A 16,049-nucleotide genomic window follows, 5' to 3' on the forward strand; every position below is an offset into this window, starting at 1 on the left:
CCGGCCCCTTTGTTCGCCCCGCGCCTGTGCGTGGGAGCTGAGCCCGAGCCCGCGGTGGCCCTGGGCGGCTCCTCGCCTCCGTCCGTCCGGGCGGGGCGGGGCCGGGCCAAGGCACTGAGCCCGCGCCCCGCCGCTGCCCAGGTGTCGGGCATCATCCTGCTGGCCGTGGGCGTGTGGGGGAAGGTGAGCCTGGAGGCGTACTTCTCCCTGCTGGACGAGAAGGCCGCTGACGTGCCCTTCGTGCTCGTGGGCACCGGCACCGTCGTCATCCTGCTCGGAACCTTCGGCTGCTTCGCCACCTGCCGCGGAAACGTCTGGATGCTGAAGCTGGTAAGTGGGGCCCCTGGCCAGGCCCCCAGCCCCCCGTGCACTCATGGCACTGCCTGCATCACCCGCTTGCCCTGCGGGCTCCCCTGGAGCAGTGCCGATGTGGGTCGCACCTTCCCATCACTCGTGTTCTGTCTGCAGCACGTTGTGCTTTGTGCCTTTCTCTCGACATTTTCTTTCTTGCCCACAGTATGCCATGTTCCTGTCCCTCATCTTTTTGGTTGTGTTGGTGGCTGCCATTGTGGGATTTGTTTTCAGACACGAGGTGAGTCCTCTTCGGACCCCACTTCTCTCCTCGTGAGGACAGTGCAGGTAGGGGATCTGGAAGTGGCACTGCGCAGGAGAGGGTCCACACTCACCTTTTTGTTTTCTCTCACTGTCTCACCCCTTCATTGTCCTACCTCATGTGCCAAAGTTTCCTTCTGCTTTGACTAGTGGTACACATCCTCTGTGGCCGGCAGACCAGATTCCACAGGCTGGGTCTGGCTGGTGGATCCAGTCCCATGCTCAGGGTGGGGGCAGCCCAGCCCCTATCTGGATGTGTGGAGTGGGGTAGCAATAGCTTGACCCCAATCCAGCCATGCAGGGAAAGGGGGCTTGGCTCAGTCCCAGCCTGGTCCTGCAGTGGGGGAGAGGGCATGGCCCAACCCAAATCCAGCTGCTGGGAGGGGAGTGTGTATGGCTCAGCTTCAACCTACCATGTGGAGGACGGGGTTTGGGAATTTGGCAGGGGAGGTGGTGACCATATTAATTGTCACCACTCCTCCACTGCCCAATTTCCTGACTTAAAGGGAGCCCTGTAGACCAGATGTGATGACTCTGCTGGTCGCATTTGGTCCATGGGCCAGAGGTTGAACACCCCTGGTTTCAACAGTAGATACCTAGAGCAACGTCAGTGGTTCCAGTGGAATGGGCTCAGTTTATAATGGCAGTACTGAGAATGGGATGAATTTGGTTTCTGAGTCTAAATTGACACCCTAAGTAAGGATGGTAAGAGAGGCATTCAGTCGCACCGGTCTAGGACCATTACTAAAAAGTTGTGTTGCAAAAGGCTAACCAATTAAGTGGACATGTTTAAGTAAGTGACACAGGTCCAGCAGAGGGGTCCCACACCCAAAAGTTCCTAATTGGGAGTGAGAAATAAATTCTGACTGTTATCCCTTCAAAAACAGCTAGTTCTTCTCCCTTTCCCTAAATGGCCTTATATATTTTTTCTTTTGCATGTGTTGGACCTTAAATCAGCTAAGCCTACCCTCATCCTAGAATGTATCATATGTGACAAATTTGGAACCACCTTTTTAATTGTAATTGCTTGGATGGAAATGAATTGATAGAAACATTAGCAAAAATACAATTCCTCTAACCTTGAACTCAGTGCTTCTGAAATGGAGTCGTAATATATTTTACTAAACTAACCACTCTTAACACCCAGAAGAACTTTTCTTTTTCACTTCATGAACATTGAACTCATCAGTGTTGAGAGAAAAAATGGATGTAGTGGATGAGATTTTCAAAGGCACCTAGTTCCTACACCTAATTAGGCAAGTACCTAATTCCTATTTGTACCTTTATAGTACTTGGAGAAGGTTTTCCACTGATAAGCTAAGAACATTTCCTACTTCATACTAAAATGAATTGACTTTGTGAAAACAGACATTATATTGTGAGTTTTGATCTTTTATCTAAAATGCGAGGTTAAGAATGTTCCAACCTGTGCCTCTTGCCCTAGATAATGCCTCCACACAAAGCCATGATTTTTTTTATTGTGATCATTGTGATTATGGCTTATTTTTAATAGAACCACTAAGTACCAGTGCTTGGTGCTGCTGGGTGCAGTTCCCCCTGATGTCTCCATAGTGGCCAGTCCCTTCTAAATAAGCACATGAATGACTTTATGTGATTCCTGCTCCACTGTTCCTGGTGGGGCTGATTTTTTAAGATGAAGCTTTTGTGGATGGGGACCCACCTGCTGATTTTTGAGCCCCATGACCTTATTTTTTTTGCAGATTAAGAATAGCTTTGCGAGTAACTACATGTTAGCATTGAGAAGCTACAATGCAACAATGGATCAGCGCAGTGAGGCAGTGGATGCTGTCCAGAAAACTGTGAGTGATTCTATTGGGCTTCTCCACCAGTGCTAAAAGGAACCAATGTACTCCATGTTATTGCCTAGAAGACCCTGATATTTATGGAGGGGCAGAAAACGAGACTGGGGCTGCTGGTTTATTTCTTTTATAGCACAAGCATGCCCTGTTCTTCTATGAAGTATTAGCAAAGAAAGTTGCATCAAGTTAGCTACTGCAGTTGTCTCACGAAAGGAAGTATGCAGCAGCTTTCCCTCTGTTACTACAGTGATGGTGGGGGGGGGGCTCAGAATATTGGGCAGGAGCATTGCCTTGACTCATTCATTACACACATCAGGAGCTTTCATTATAATTTATAGCACAGAGGGCTGGCTGTGACCTACAGCTCTCCCCATGGGGCATGGATCAAGCAGACAAATACTTGCATGGAAAAACTCTGTACCTGTTCTTCATGCATATATATTTCTGACATACATGAGCTTGAGGGCAAAAATACCTGGTCTGGACCTGGCTAACTTCAGAAAGCAGTTGAGTTGCTAAAGGGGAAGGTCTCACAATGGGGAAGCCTCTGGGTGCTGCAGTGATGTGTATAGAAGTGGTGCCTCAGACTATACTTATTGTTCTTTACCATTCTGCTTAAATTGATCTTCCTAGTTGCATTGCTGTGGAGTCAAAAACTATTCAGACTGGACGAATACTGCATACTATACAGAAAAGGGAATCCCTCGGAGCTGCTGCAGACTCCCAGACAACTGCACAGAAGATGATTTGAAGGACCTGGCTAAAGCCAAGACAAAGGTGTATGTTGATGTAAGTAAGTCTAGGAGATGGATCCATCCATCCTTGGCAGCAGGTGTGGGGATTGGAGAGCTGGGGCTGTAATTAAGTGCTTTGCTCTCCTTTTTCCCCACCACTGGAGGGTCAGGTTCTGCAGTGGGACCTGAAAGGAGAACTTGGGTCTAGGAAGAGTGTGTGGGCCATGGGAAACTTATAATCAGTAATGGGATGAAGGTCTGAGTTGCCACCAATTGTTGGGGGGAGGGAGAGATTTTGCAAAACTGCTCCCAGTGCGTCAAAGTCTCTAAGTTTCAGCTGCTCTTTGTGCTTGTCTCTGACTGCAGGAAAGCTGTGCTGTAGATATGCCTGGATTACTTTGCCTTTATTGTACTGTCTGTCTTGTGTAGAAAAGAAGAGGATATGGGAGGTGCTCTCATAACATATTCTGTACTACTTAATTCTCATGGCACCCCTATGCAGGAACTACAGAAAGGCTAAACAGCTTAATCCACAGGTTTACCCTGACTATGAAGTGGATTCCCACCTGGGCTCATTGACTGTTCCCTTTGCCTGTGGACTGGTGCTTTCTGGGTTGTGTCCATGGATGGACAGTATGTCACTTTGTATTAGGGAGGGTCAGGAATTTTGTGCACGTCCTTGTACTAGCTGGAGTTCTTCTCATGTGGTACTATTTTCCATCACAGGGTTGTTTCACTCTGGCAACAACAGTTATGGAGTCTAAAATGGGCATTGTGGCTGGCATTTCCTTTGGCATTGCATGCTTCCAGGTAAAATCTTCCTTACTCCTCTTTTTTGGCCCTTGAGCTCTGAGTTTGGTCTGTGTGTTCTTAATTATATTTAATTGCTTTAAAAGTTTTTAAGCATGTAAAAGGAAGAAATAGTGGGGCTGCAGATTTTGTTTTTGTGTTGCCTAATCCCCATTGCCGAAAATGGCAGTTAAAATTCCAGCACTATTCAACAAGTTGGCCTATTAGCAGCAGTTCCCTCTGGAACAACTTGCCTCCAAGAGCTGTCCCTGCAGTCAGATGTCACACTTGCTCATGCTTTGACTAGCTGCCACAATTATTGCTTACAGTGAAAAGACTGGTCCTGCTGTGTCCACTGCCCCGTCAGCCCTTAGTTCAACTAAATTGTCAGCCCTGGTTAACCCTGATTTTTTTTTTGGCCTCTCCCCTTAGCAGCGTTTCTGATAAAAACTGAAGCTTATTCTCTTGGTGAAGGAAGCACCCTGCCTCAAACAACAGTACAGCTAGTGTCTCCTAATGTGATAGGCCTCATCTCAGCAGGAAACAGGAGGCCTCTGTCCCTAAGCTCCTTGCTGAAATAGCCTTTGTGTGTGGTGACAGTTGGGACTGGATAGTCAGAAATGAGTTTTCCTCACAAGTGCCATGATGGGAGCTGGTGCATCCTGAACTCTCATGTAGATCTGGCCCTCTTTAGCTGAATGCTTTTGGATATTTGCCTCTAATTCTGGTTGTAGATCACTAGAAAACCTGGCCTTGTGCCTTGCCTAGGCTAAAGCTGGAGGGTTTTGTTTTTAGAAACCGTATCACTGGCTGACAGAACTCCCACACTTTTGGTTTTCCTCTGATCAGAATATTGTCCTTTGCTATGTGTTTGGTTTTTTTCTTCCCTGTTGGTGGAGGATCTTTCAATCTTGTATTTGTCAGAATAATAGGCCTTCAGTTCTCCTTAAAATATGGTGAGTCCTCATCTCCTTTATCCACAGTCACTGATATTGTGATAGCCTGTTTGCGTCTATGGATGTGTGATGGGGACATCTGAATGAGTATCTTGATCGTGTATGTTAAATAAGACCTGCTTAGGCTTTGCTGAATTGCTCAATCAGTTTGAGCACCTGAGCCTTTTTGTCACAATTCTTGGATTTGCTGAAATGTCCCATATACTGGGATTTTTGTTTTTGGCAGTTTGTGTTGTTCCAGTGTACCTTGCAGTCAGCTGAGAAGGTGATGGCAAGGAGACACGAGCAGATGAAATATGTCTGAGTGTGTGACCTTCCTCTTGTTTTGAGGCATTATACAGTCTGCAGTTCATGAATCCAATCTCAGATCTGCATTTTGATACCAAGTGGCAAACCCCTTGTTTTTTCAAAGTATGTTTGCATTTGAGTAGAGCATGAAGAAAGTGATGTTTGAGACTTCCTTGGTTTCAGGGTTTGTGCATCCCCTTTGGCAGAGACCCAGTTTCATGCTGTGAGCACTGCAGTGCTTGATTTATTTTGAGTTTGCTATTTATTGAATCAAATTGCCTCAAGCTGCTGTCTGAAGCACACTGGTACCATCCAGACTGACTGAAAGATTAACACATGATGGCATAAGACTCAGTGGTACGCGAATGAGAGAAGTTTCTGCCAGGTTATTTTAGTCTGATATTAGTATGCCACTCTGCTTTACCCTGTGATAAATATTTTAAGTACTGAAAGGGCCTGGTGCCATGGGCACTCTTATCGGAGCTGCTGTGTTGACAGATTGTCATAGCTGCATTTAGGGGTCAGTGTCCTATGGAAGGAGCTATTTTGTCCCTTCTATCTCCTGTCTGCTTCCTAGCTCCTTCCTGGTATGTGCAAGTTGTACTGAGCTGATTTATGGCTTCTGAATTCATGCTTCAAAAGGGATAGGTACAGATTGACTTATGAATAAACAGTGAGCCCATGTGCTTTCAATCATTTTTATTACAGTAGGGGAATATGAGCAGTTGCTGTTATCATTCAGGAATGAGTCATGTTTTCAAGTTCCAAACAATTAACTGGTGGTATCATTCTGTTTTCAAATGAGTTTTCCTGCATCAGAAACACAAGGGGCCAGTGCTGCAAACATACTCTTAACTTTACTTACTTCCTTGTGAGAGTCAAGCTGTATACACAAGTGTTTGCAGGATCAGGTCCTAAATGTCTTGTAGTACAGAAAACTGAGGTCTGGTGCCTGCATTGCAGTAACAACTGATGCATCTTCACTTCTACAAAACCAAAACAGAAGCTCCTAGTGCTCGAGATTTCAATCACGTGCGGTGGGGGTGGGGGGGTCCAGGCACACACTGTCCAGTTTTGACCCTATTTCTACTTAGTTTCTGTTGTCCTGTTCCAGCTGGTTGGGATTTTTCTTGCCTGCTGCCTTTCCCGGTACATTACAAACAATCAGTATGAGATGGTGTAACCAGGTGGCCTGCAGCCTTGCACCTCTGACCAAGGTAGGTTTCTCTGCAGCGCAAGCTGTTTGCACCAGTATGGCAGTGCATGTGTAAACTTGGGGTATGGGAGCTTCTAGGCCTGTGTGCATATGTGTAGGGGTGGCATGATTGCAGGGGCTGCTCAGAGCTGTATGATTTCAGAGAGCAGAGCAGACAGCTTATAATAAGCAGTTCTTCAACTTTTAAGACATTTTAAAGGGAAGTAGAAATCCTTGATCTAGCTAGAGAGACAGGTGCTGTGGAGTCTGTCCCATGTGTGCCAGCTTGGGTATCTTGGTACTTAACTGTGCTGCAGCCTGTTCCCTTGATTCTTCTGCCTCTCCTCAGATGTCAGCTCTATTAGCACAGCATGTTCCTAACCCAGGGGCGGGCAATTATTTCAGGTGAAGGGCCGCATAGTGAGTTTTGGCAAGCCATCAAGGGCTGCATGACAGGCAGCCAGGGGCAGATAAATATTAATTTTTTTTCTAACATTTTTAGGGGCCCTTTGGGCCCAATAGAATGGGCTGGTGGGCTGCATCTGGCCCACAGGCTGCATTTTGCCCACCTCTGTCCTAACCTGTGCCACTCCCTACTCCTGCAGTACTAGTTCCTGTGCAGTGCCCCTCCTGTTTTAGACTGGCTCTCCTCCTCTTGCCCATCACGTTTTGCTCTGCTTTTGGACCTCAGTCTAACCCAGGAGCGGGCAAAATAGGGGCTGAGCGCCATATCCAACCTGCTAAGTGATTCTATCTGGCCTGTATTGGGTCCTTCTGCCCTGCCCTGCCCAGCCCAGACGTGGGGGACAACCCAGACGATAGCACATGCAACTGGTTTCACTGTCCGTGGGAACGGAGCTGCCACCTAGTGTGGAGTGCAGCCCACCCCATCCCACATGCAGTTCTCGGTTACATCGGGAGCTCTAGTTCACAGGACTGGGCAGCACTGCAGTGGGGTGGAGGTGCCATGGCACCAGCAGCCCCTGCGGTGGCAGTTCTCCCTGCCTTCATGCTTCCAGCTGCTGCTGGAAGTGGTTATGACCACTGTTGGCACTGGCCCCCCTCACCAGGTACCCCTGCCTGTCTGTCCCGGACCCACCACTGGGGGTGGTAGACAAAGTGGGTGGGCAGGGTCTCCATGGAGTGGTGTCTGGGAGTAGGATGGGTGGCTGGGGCTAGGGTTGTGAAGTGATGACAGCATGGGACTGGGGCCCGGGGCAGAGCTGTGATCTGCTCCCTGCATGTCCCTGATGGGCACCAATTCTGTAGGCAGGCATGCATCACAGGGATGTACAGGGAGTGGATTGCAGCTCTACCCTACCCCACACCCCAGCCCCACACTGTCACTATGCCATGATCCTGACTCCTTCCACCTGCCCTACTCCAGGATGTTGCTCCCCATTCACCTGCAGCTCCATCCCATCTGCCTGGCTAAGCTTGCCCTTCCCATGAGGGTCCTGGGACAGTCTCCATGGAGATGCCCTCCATCCACACCATCTGGCGCCCCCCACAATGGGTGTAGGGCAGATGGGCCCAGGGCCAGATCCAATTGGCATCTCCCCAACCCCTTTTTCCCCCTCCCTTCACCATACCGGCTGGTGGAAACAGCTCAGCAAAACTCCTTAAATGGTCCTCTACCCCAGATAATTGCTACCCCTGGTCTAACCTGTGGTCCCCCAGTGGATCCAATATTGGGCCTTGTCAAGATAGACGTGATCATGCTATATGATGGCATGTCTCTGCTGTGGGGTTAGATGAGATCCACCAAATTGCTTCTACTCTGTGACTTAAAAGTGTGGGAATCCTGGTCTCTAGAGCTGGGAAACTTATTCATTAACCCATTTCTTTCTGAATTTTAGAAAACTTCTGATCTTCCCCTTTGGCAGAGCACTTCACAACCTCCAGCCCTCTGGAATCATGCCTTTCCCCAGTCTGCTGGAATCATGTTTGAACTGTCTGATCTTCTCAGCTGGCTCACGGAAACAAGTGTAACAGCTGTTCTGTTGGACTTGGGGAATTGTTGAAACACTACTCTGGTGTAACACTGAATGGGATAACTAGTGTAGCTGAGGTTGTTTAAAACTACTGCATTCCTCCAGGCTGCCACAACCCTCAACTCCCTTCTCTAGCACAGGAAGCTCATATGCCACATTGAAGGAGCCTACAGTGACACTACTCTCATTTCTTACCTGCACTTTGTTAGTTTCTTAGAATGGTGGCTCTTTGGAACTGTCATACTCCACAGAAAATTCTTCCTTGGAGATGCATCTCTTGCATTGGAAAGATAGCACTCTTTTCCTTCCTTCTTCTCTACTGTTGGCTATTTAAATCCATTGTGCAACTGACTCACTGTCCCATCGGAATTTCTCACCGTTGCAGCTCTTAAATGTTGGGAAGAGCTGTTGTCTATTGCAGTAGATCTGATGGGACACACTGCCCTGCCTACCGGAAGCCCTGTGCTTAAAATGGTCTTGGTTTCTTTCCAGGGTCTTTCTTTCCCCAACTGGGGTTTTCATATAACTCTTTTTTAAATAAATGTATTTTTTTAAGGCGTCTAGTTCCTCTCTCCTAATCAGGCTGTAGTGTAGTAAATTGTAGCATGAGACTCAGTGTTGTAGTTCTCAGTACCTTTTTAGTCTCTGTAGGAATCTCCACCAAGCTGGGTGCGACTTGATCATCAGTATTATGTGCTGCTTTGACTTGTCTGTGTATTAAAGAGAAATCCTCTTATCTTGAAACACAATAAATATAAAAAAATATTTTACTCATAAAATTAAACCAAGTTAATATTTTACTCTTTGGAAATTCTGCTGGGATGATTTCAACAGAGGAATCTGAGCTATAAAGAAATCTGCCTCGTAATTCATCTGTCTACAGCCAGCCAATAACCCTTGGAACCACAACAACCTTGTTGTTGCATTTTCAATTATGAAAAAAATTGTTGTGTAAGACTGTTGATGCATTCCATCCCAGGAGCTGGCAGACTTTGCTGGGTAAATCTTATGCAGGATAGACTTCAGTCCTTGTGTAAACTTACATATCCGCCACTCTGCTTTATGTTTTGTGGCTAAATCAGTAACATGCTTTGGGATTTTTCAGAGGAACTGTAAGAGGCTGCTGTATGAAATGCCTCCTGGGACAGGGAGAGGGATTGGCTCACAGTCATTCAGTTTTTCAACTTGGGACAGTTTCATCATCAGCCCTCAGCTTTTCTGCACTGGGGCTTAGGATGTAGTGGGCACAGCAAGTTCCTCCTTCACCTGAGTTTGGTGGGTTTCTCAGAATGATCCTATCCACCACATCTGAGATTTAATCCTCAGGAACTATCTGAGAGAAGGGAGTGCTGGCAGAGATGCACAGTCTGCCAGTCTCCACAACTGCTGTTACTGTCACTGCTGTCAAGGAGGAGCAATTAAAAAAGGACAACTGAGCTATTAGAGAATAACAGAAGAGCCCAGCCCTTATTGGCAAGAAGACTCTTTGCCCCTCATTAATTCTGTCCTGTTGCCAAAACTAATGCTGCTGAGGGGCACCCTGTCTTGGCCCCAAAACCTGATGGGTGGAGTATAATTGCGCAAACTGCAGCTTCAGAGCTCAAGTGAATTGCTTTTGGCAGGGGTGTCCTACTTATCCAGCCCCAGAGATTGGAGGAGTGGCATGGGGCTGGTCCATGGGCTGGACCCAGAACACAGGGTCACATAGTCTAGTCTACAGGACTGTAATTTGGCATCTGCAGCACTGATTCCTGTGGCTTTCTGCTACCAAATTTCTGGCCCTGCGGGCAGCCCCATGAACAATATTGTTCCAACCTCTAACCTCTGGGGCACCTTGGATTCAGCCCACAGGGCTCCCTGTAGGTCTGGAAATTTGGTGCCTGGACAAATGATGGCAATTAATGCTATCACCATTTGCTGTGCCACCGAATTTCTGGACCTGTGGGGAGCCCTATGAATTAGATAACATGCGTATCTTGGGTGTCCCTGCTTAGGTACTTATGCTTTGGGTATCATTGCTGACTGAAACTTGAATGGTAATCCCAAGAAACTTTAGGCCTTATTTAACTTCTGTAAATAAGCCCTTGTTAGCTTTTGGCTGGTTGCATTACAAATTTTTCAAGATATTCAGGGCAAGACCCAAGCACATTAGACCATTAAAACAACAATATGGATGTTGGCCAATTCTAACTAGTGTGCAGACAGGGTCTGGCTAAAACCAAATGGTGGTGTAGGGTCGTGTTCAGTTAAACCTCTCTCAGTTGTAAAGCCAGTGCAGAGAAGCATGTGCCTGACGGAATAATCTTTTGGCTGGCTTGTGTTGCCCGTGTCAGCTGACAATTATTGGGCTCACTTGATCTGGCTCTAGTTTAGTTGTTCACTTTCAAATTAGTTTTTATTAGTCCCTTTTGGGGCTCTATGTAAAGTACTGCATGCTTCCATTTATGGCCTCTATACTAATCACTTCATGATGCCTTCTGCCATTGATGCTCCTACAGATTCACCTGCACTGTGATCTGATGGCTGGTTAGTTGCTTACCCAAAATAAGCACATCATTCTAAGTGTCCATGCTGTTACACTGCTGCACCTGTGGGCAGTCTTGGTAGAGCCTGCATGGATGGCCTGAGGAGGGAGACTGTCCTGCTCTGACCATGGGTTGGTCCCTTAAGGCCAGTGTTACAGCAGGTAGGTATGTGGCTTTGCATTAGTGCTACCCACATGCTATCGACATGTTTTGCATGCAGGCTATACACATGGTTGTGGAAAGTCCCTGAATTAACAACAGGATTTTAAACAGGGAAGAAACAGCTGAGCCTCTGATGTGATCAGCATCCAACTCTCTTCAGTGTGGTGAAAGAGCAATGGTTAAAAACACCTTCCCATCCACTCCTATGTTCCCTGGGTCCAGTCACATTGGGAAGAGCATGGGCAAAGCCTTCTGCTAGGGGTTTTCCCCATCAAGAGTTGGTCCTAAGGTACTGTTGGGGTTCTGTCATTGGATCTTGCTGATTTCCCCTCTTGCTGGCCTGCTGCCTGTGACTGGTCTTGCTATGAAGTGCATTTCTCCTGGCTCATTCATCCCATGTGCCTCAAGGTATACTACAAGTCTGCAATGTGCAGGTGTTATGGAAGCCATGACTAGATAAAGTTGATGTGCATTCCTGCATGCTTGGGAACCTAAGGGAGTTGTAGGAGACCACTAGGAATCAAAGACTGCTGGTGAAAGGCTACTGTAATTTGTATTGCAGGTGAGGGGATATGTTACAGTCTTTCTTGGAGGACTTCAAAATGAAGGATCCTACAGCCCACTTCATTGTGTGTATTGCACGCTGTTCCATTTTCCTGAGTGTACATAAACCAGAGTCCTGAGTGCTCCCCTCCTGCTGCCACTTCTTACCCTGCGCACTTTACTCTTTCCAGTGTGGCAGCAGAAGCAATTTAAACAAGGGCAGCATGAATAAGAGCAGGAGCAAATCTCAGAGCCCTTACTCCCACATCCCTCCCACTCTTATCCCTGGTGGCCTCTGAATCAGGTTTTCCTCTGCTGTTTTGTTACATGGTATAATTATCTTTGATGTTGTGTTGTATACAAGCCTGTTTGCTTCAATGCAATATTTATGGAGTGTGAAAGGAAAGAGCACAAATCCTGTTTGTAAAGTGGTTGCAGCTCCAGCTGCTGGCCAGCAGAGGGCAGCCCAGGGAGCATATTGATTTCAGAGCGTATATAGCACCAACCTTTGCCAGGCTGTCTTAATTCTATCTAAATCTAATCCAGCCTGCCTGGGTCCTGAGGATTGCTAATGCTAGGCACTGGTCTGATTCTGGAGTGTTGAATATGCTATACACAGTCCGATCATTAAAAAGTGTACTAGAAATGGCTCTTCTAGTGGGACCACTAACTTCACTGGTATAGTAAGTTGTATTGTGATAGCTCCTAAGAATTCTGGTCATGGTCCAGGATCTGACTGCACCATGTGCTATGCAAATCCAAAGCAAAGAGATCATCTCTGCCCTGGGAACTGACAGTCTAATAAGGGGCAGTATTTTAAATGCAGTTTGTTCTGTAACAAATATCTCATGTTAATTGTGAAAATGCATTGCTAACGCAATGGATTTACCTAATGGAGAAATGGCCAAATAAAGAGTATTGTAAAGTTTGTGTGTGTGTGTGGGGGGGGGGGGGTGTTTTTCGTTCAAGGACCTCCAGGGACTTTTTATGAGTCTGATTATTATCCTCATTTTACAGTTGGGGAAATTGAGTCAGAAAAAGTCTGAAATCTTTTATCCAAAGTTGTATAATGAGCAAAGTTTGGACCATCTGGAGGCTCATCCTCATGACAACAGCTCTTTAGGGAAACAGTGGCCCTTATCATGCTCTGATCTCTGCTTGGGGCCTTTTTGACCTTTGCCACTCCCTGGGATTGAAAGGCTTAGGAGGGTCTGCCTCCTACTCACCAAGGCTTAAGTTGTGCCAAGCATCTGCTAAGTATTCAATAGATTTCAAGTGCCGTGTTACATCTTACAGTGGTGTTGGGAAAGATTGTGTCATTGCACTGGATTATTAATGTGAGTGCTCCAGTGAGGTCATATATCCCTTTTGCATTTGTAGTACTGGTGAACCTTTGATGATGTTTGCATACTGCTTTCAGAGTTTAACTCTTTTATGGTTATTTTCCTTGGGATTTTGAGCAGTGAGTAGTTTCCTTTGATGGAAACGCTGGTCTGATGCCAGAACAAAGTCTAATAAATAGAATTTAAAAAAAGGAATGAAGAAATTCTGCTTCGGGATATAAAAGGATCCACATGTTTCCTGACACTAACAATGTAACTGGACTGGATATGCCTCATCAAGATTTAAGCTTCAGATGGTAGGAGCCAAAGTGGCAATTCTGTATCCAGCCAGGCCCTGGGCCTTTATGCAGAGCTCTGGGGTAGATTTGCTTTTGGGAACTGGATAAATGAGTACAGATTGACTCTGGCACAGGAAAACAGCTTATTCCTTGGACTCTAGAAGCAATAATTACAAATGGGTCTTGCAAATGGGTTGTGATTCTGCTGGAATTATAAGGAAAGGTGGGGATATTTATGTTGTGTGTGCATTAGTAAAGCATTCAAGAAAAGTGTTCACTGAATCCAAGAGAGGGGCAGACTGATAACAGCTCAATCTCTTCATTTCTCTTGGGGCTAGCCAAAGATGTTATCTTAAAGATACAGCAGAATCCCAGCAATGTAGATTGGAAGCTCATTTGAACTACTTCTCTGGACTATTGACAGTTTCTCACCACCACATGGAAGTTATGTTGTAGCAAATTCAGTAGCTGTTATCAAAGAGGATAATGATAACAAAGTATCTGCTTCAAGGTTTTATATCAAGAAGACCACACATGGGAGAGCAGACACATTTCTCCTGAACAGCATGCATCACGGGATATTTGCCCTTTTGTCGTGTACTATCCAGTAACAAATACACTCCTCCTGTTTCTAAGACAAATGCTTTAAAGGGTGAAAAAGAAGGGACTTTGATCATTAGCCCATAACATGGTTACATGCTGAATGTATCATTCGTTTCTGATTTAATAATGATGGACTGAAAGTGTCTGTGTGACTGGTAGGCAAAAAAATTGTCCATGGTGTTTCTTGTCCTGTTTTTCTGGATGTTGTAGGTGGAGCATTCAGGGCTTTCACCAATGACTCTGTTGAAGAGACATGGTCTTGGGAAACCAGCACACTGAACTGCAGCTCTGGAGCCTTACCTCTGCCCCCAAAGTCTGCTCTCTCACCATAAGCAAGTTGCATCATCACCTTGTGCCTTGTTTTCCTCTCTGTCACATGGGTATAATGGGACTTTTCTTCTTCCTGAGCTATAGGACTGTTTAAGACTGGCTTGTCCAACATATGGGCCAAGCCATTTTCTGAGGCATGAGGTGCTGCAATGGGAAACGAAAGTAAACACTATTTACTTTCGTTCCCACCCCTTGTCCCTCCTTCAGCCCCTCAGCAGCTTCCTAATGGCTGCTGAAGGGCTGGGGATGGGACAAGGTTCCCACACGCACCGCGTCAGCTTGATGTTGCCAATGTGGTGCGGCTCCCCCTGCCATGGTGTCCCTTCCTAGCCTGGCCTCTCCCTTCTTCATTTGCATGCCAGCTCCTCCCCTCTCCCTCATTGCAGGTTTTCCCTTCCTAGCCCCTCCCCTCCCTTCCTCATTTGCATGCCAGCCCCACCCTCCCCTGCCCCACCCCGTGCCAGTCCCCGCCAGCCATGCGTGCTGGAGCAGGTAGCGGTGCAGTGGGCAGGTGGGCACAGGGCGTGTGGATGCTGGCTTGGAGGTATGGTGCAGCTGGGCCAGCGGGAGATACTGCTGCTGTGGCTATGGCTGTTGGGGTGGGAAGCTGGCACCACTCCCGCCTTCCTGCATCCCCCCCATGCCTGCAGACATTGCACTGGGGGTGGTGAGTCATGGGGAGGGAGGGAGCCCTGCCAGTTGGGCTTGGGCTCAGGCTGCCCTGAGGGAGAGGGAGAAGGGGGTGTCCCTGCACATCCCACACCCCCCTGTAGGGTCCCTGCATGTCCCCATGGATGCTGAGCCCAGGCACGCAGGTGTGGGAGCATCCTCGAGGCTGCCCAGGTGGCAGGGAGGACATGGCGGGGTCAGGCAGCACCCCTTGACCCCTGCGCCCCCAGACCGCGGCCGAACTGGACAGGCTGCGTGAGCGCCCGCTTCTGCCCCCCCCGACAGGATGTTGCCCTGAGAGAGCACCTGTAAATAAGAAGTTAAAGATCTGTGATGCATTTCAACCAAGTATTTGAAACCATGGTAATAGAAAGTTCTGCTAACCTTTGGAAAAATCAGATCCCTGCAACAATTCTCTGGAGTAAATATAGCACGATGTCAACAGAGGTTTTGCATTCAAAAATGATTTTTACCCATCTGCAAATTGTGGCATTCCATATGGATAAAGACAGGGAATTAAGGGTGCAGTGGGGTGGTACGCTCCTCTCCAGGTGTTAAAATTAAAACAGTACTACCAGACCAAATTATTTTGATTTGTGATTTTAAACCACATTTCCAGACCCATTTAATTGACACTTACTGCAACTTCATTGGTGTCAAAGGTCACATGAGATCACTTCCTGATGTGATACTACTTCCTGTGAGGTCTTTGAATATGGCTTGCCAGCCCAGTGGGTAATAAAAAGTTCATGATCTGGCCCACATTCAAAAAGGTTGGATGCCCCTGGTTTAAGAGCTCAGTGGTATAGTCCTGACTAGAGCTCTGAAGTGGGTAATGTCTTCTTGCTTCCCAGGGTTGTGGAAGTAAATTAGTTGTGGAAGGAGGAAGGCACCATTTCATGATGAGAGGACTGATTTAAAACCCTAGTGGGATCTGGATGGAGTATTGGTCTCGCTTAGGCTAGGGACAGACATTACACATAAACCAGTTTAAGTGATCAGAAACTGGTTTCAATCAGTAAAACAGATGTTCAGTGAACATAAACCAGTTTGAGATAAACCTGGTGGAATGTAGTATCAGACATAACTGATTTGGCTCAACCTGGTTTATGCAATGTCTGTTTCATAGTTTCATAGTTTCATAGTAGCTAGAGTCGGAAGGGACCTAGGTAGATCATCTAGTCTGACCCCCTGCCTTGGCAGGAAAG

The 16,049-nt window shown here is 46.9% G+C and overlaps 1 protein-coding gene and 2 long non-coding RNA genes across 3 annotated transcripts in view; 1 reads left to right on the forward strand and 2 right to left on the reverse strand.

The window, feature by feature from the left end:
- LOC109311030 overlaps positions 1–7,532 on the reverse strand; it is an 8,344-nt gene extending 812 nt beyond the window's left edge. The window contains exons 1-2 of the long non-coding RNA XR_002101373.1: positions 7,369–7,532; positions 6,985–6,987 (exon numbers count right to left, since the gene is read on the reverse strand). This is a non-coding gene — a long non-coding RNA (uncharacterized LOC109311030). The remainder of the gene's footprint in view (positions 1–6,984; positions 6,988–7,368) is intronic.
- TSPAN6 (tetraspanin 6) overlaps positions 1–9,160 on the forward strand; it is a 9,443-nt gene extending 283 nt beyond the window's left edge. The window contains exons 2-8 of the mRNA XM_019536461.1: positions 142–330; positions 518–592; positions 2,334–2,432; positions 3,066–3,221; positions 3,893–3,976; positions 6,314–6,416; positions 8,254–9,160. Of these exons, the coding sequence (XP_019392006.1) occupies positions 142–330; positions 518–592; positions 2,334–2,432; positions 3,066–3,221; positions 3,893–3,976; positions 6,314–6,382 (672 nt within the window). The 3' untranslated portion in view covers positions 6,383–6,416; positions 8,254–9,160. The remainder of the gene's footprint in view (positions 1–141; positions 331–517; positions 593–2,333; positions 2,433–3,065; positions 3,222–3,892; positions 3,977–6,313; positions 6,417–8,253) is intronic.
- A 4,290-nt stretch (positions 9,161–13,450) lies between these two features.
- On the reverse strand, positions 13,451–14,336 carry LOC109311099. The gene is made up of 2 exons (XR_002101412.1): positions 14,192–14,336; positions 13,451–14,082 (listed from the first exon to the last, which is right to left on the reverse strand). It is a non-coding gene; the product is annotated as an uncharacterized LOC109311099 (long non-coding RNA).
- Between the last annotated feature and the right edge of the window lie 1,713 nt (positions 14,337–16,049).

The sequence above is a fragment of the Crocodylus porosus genome, unplaced genomic scaffold (assembly GCF_001723895.1).
Source record: "Crocodylus porosus isolate Cpor-Errol unplaced genomic scaffold, CroPor_comp1, whole genome shotgun sequence".
Taxonomy (NCBI): domain Eukaryota; kingdom Metazoa; phylum Chordata; order Crocodylia; family Crocodylidae; genus Crocodylus; species Crocodylus porosus.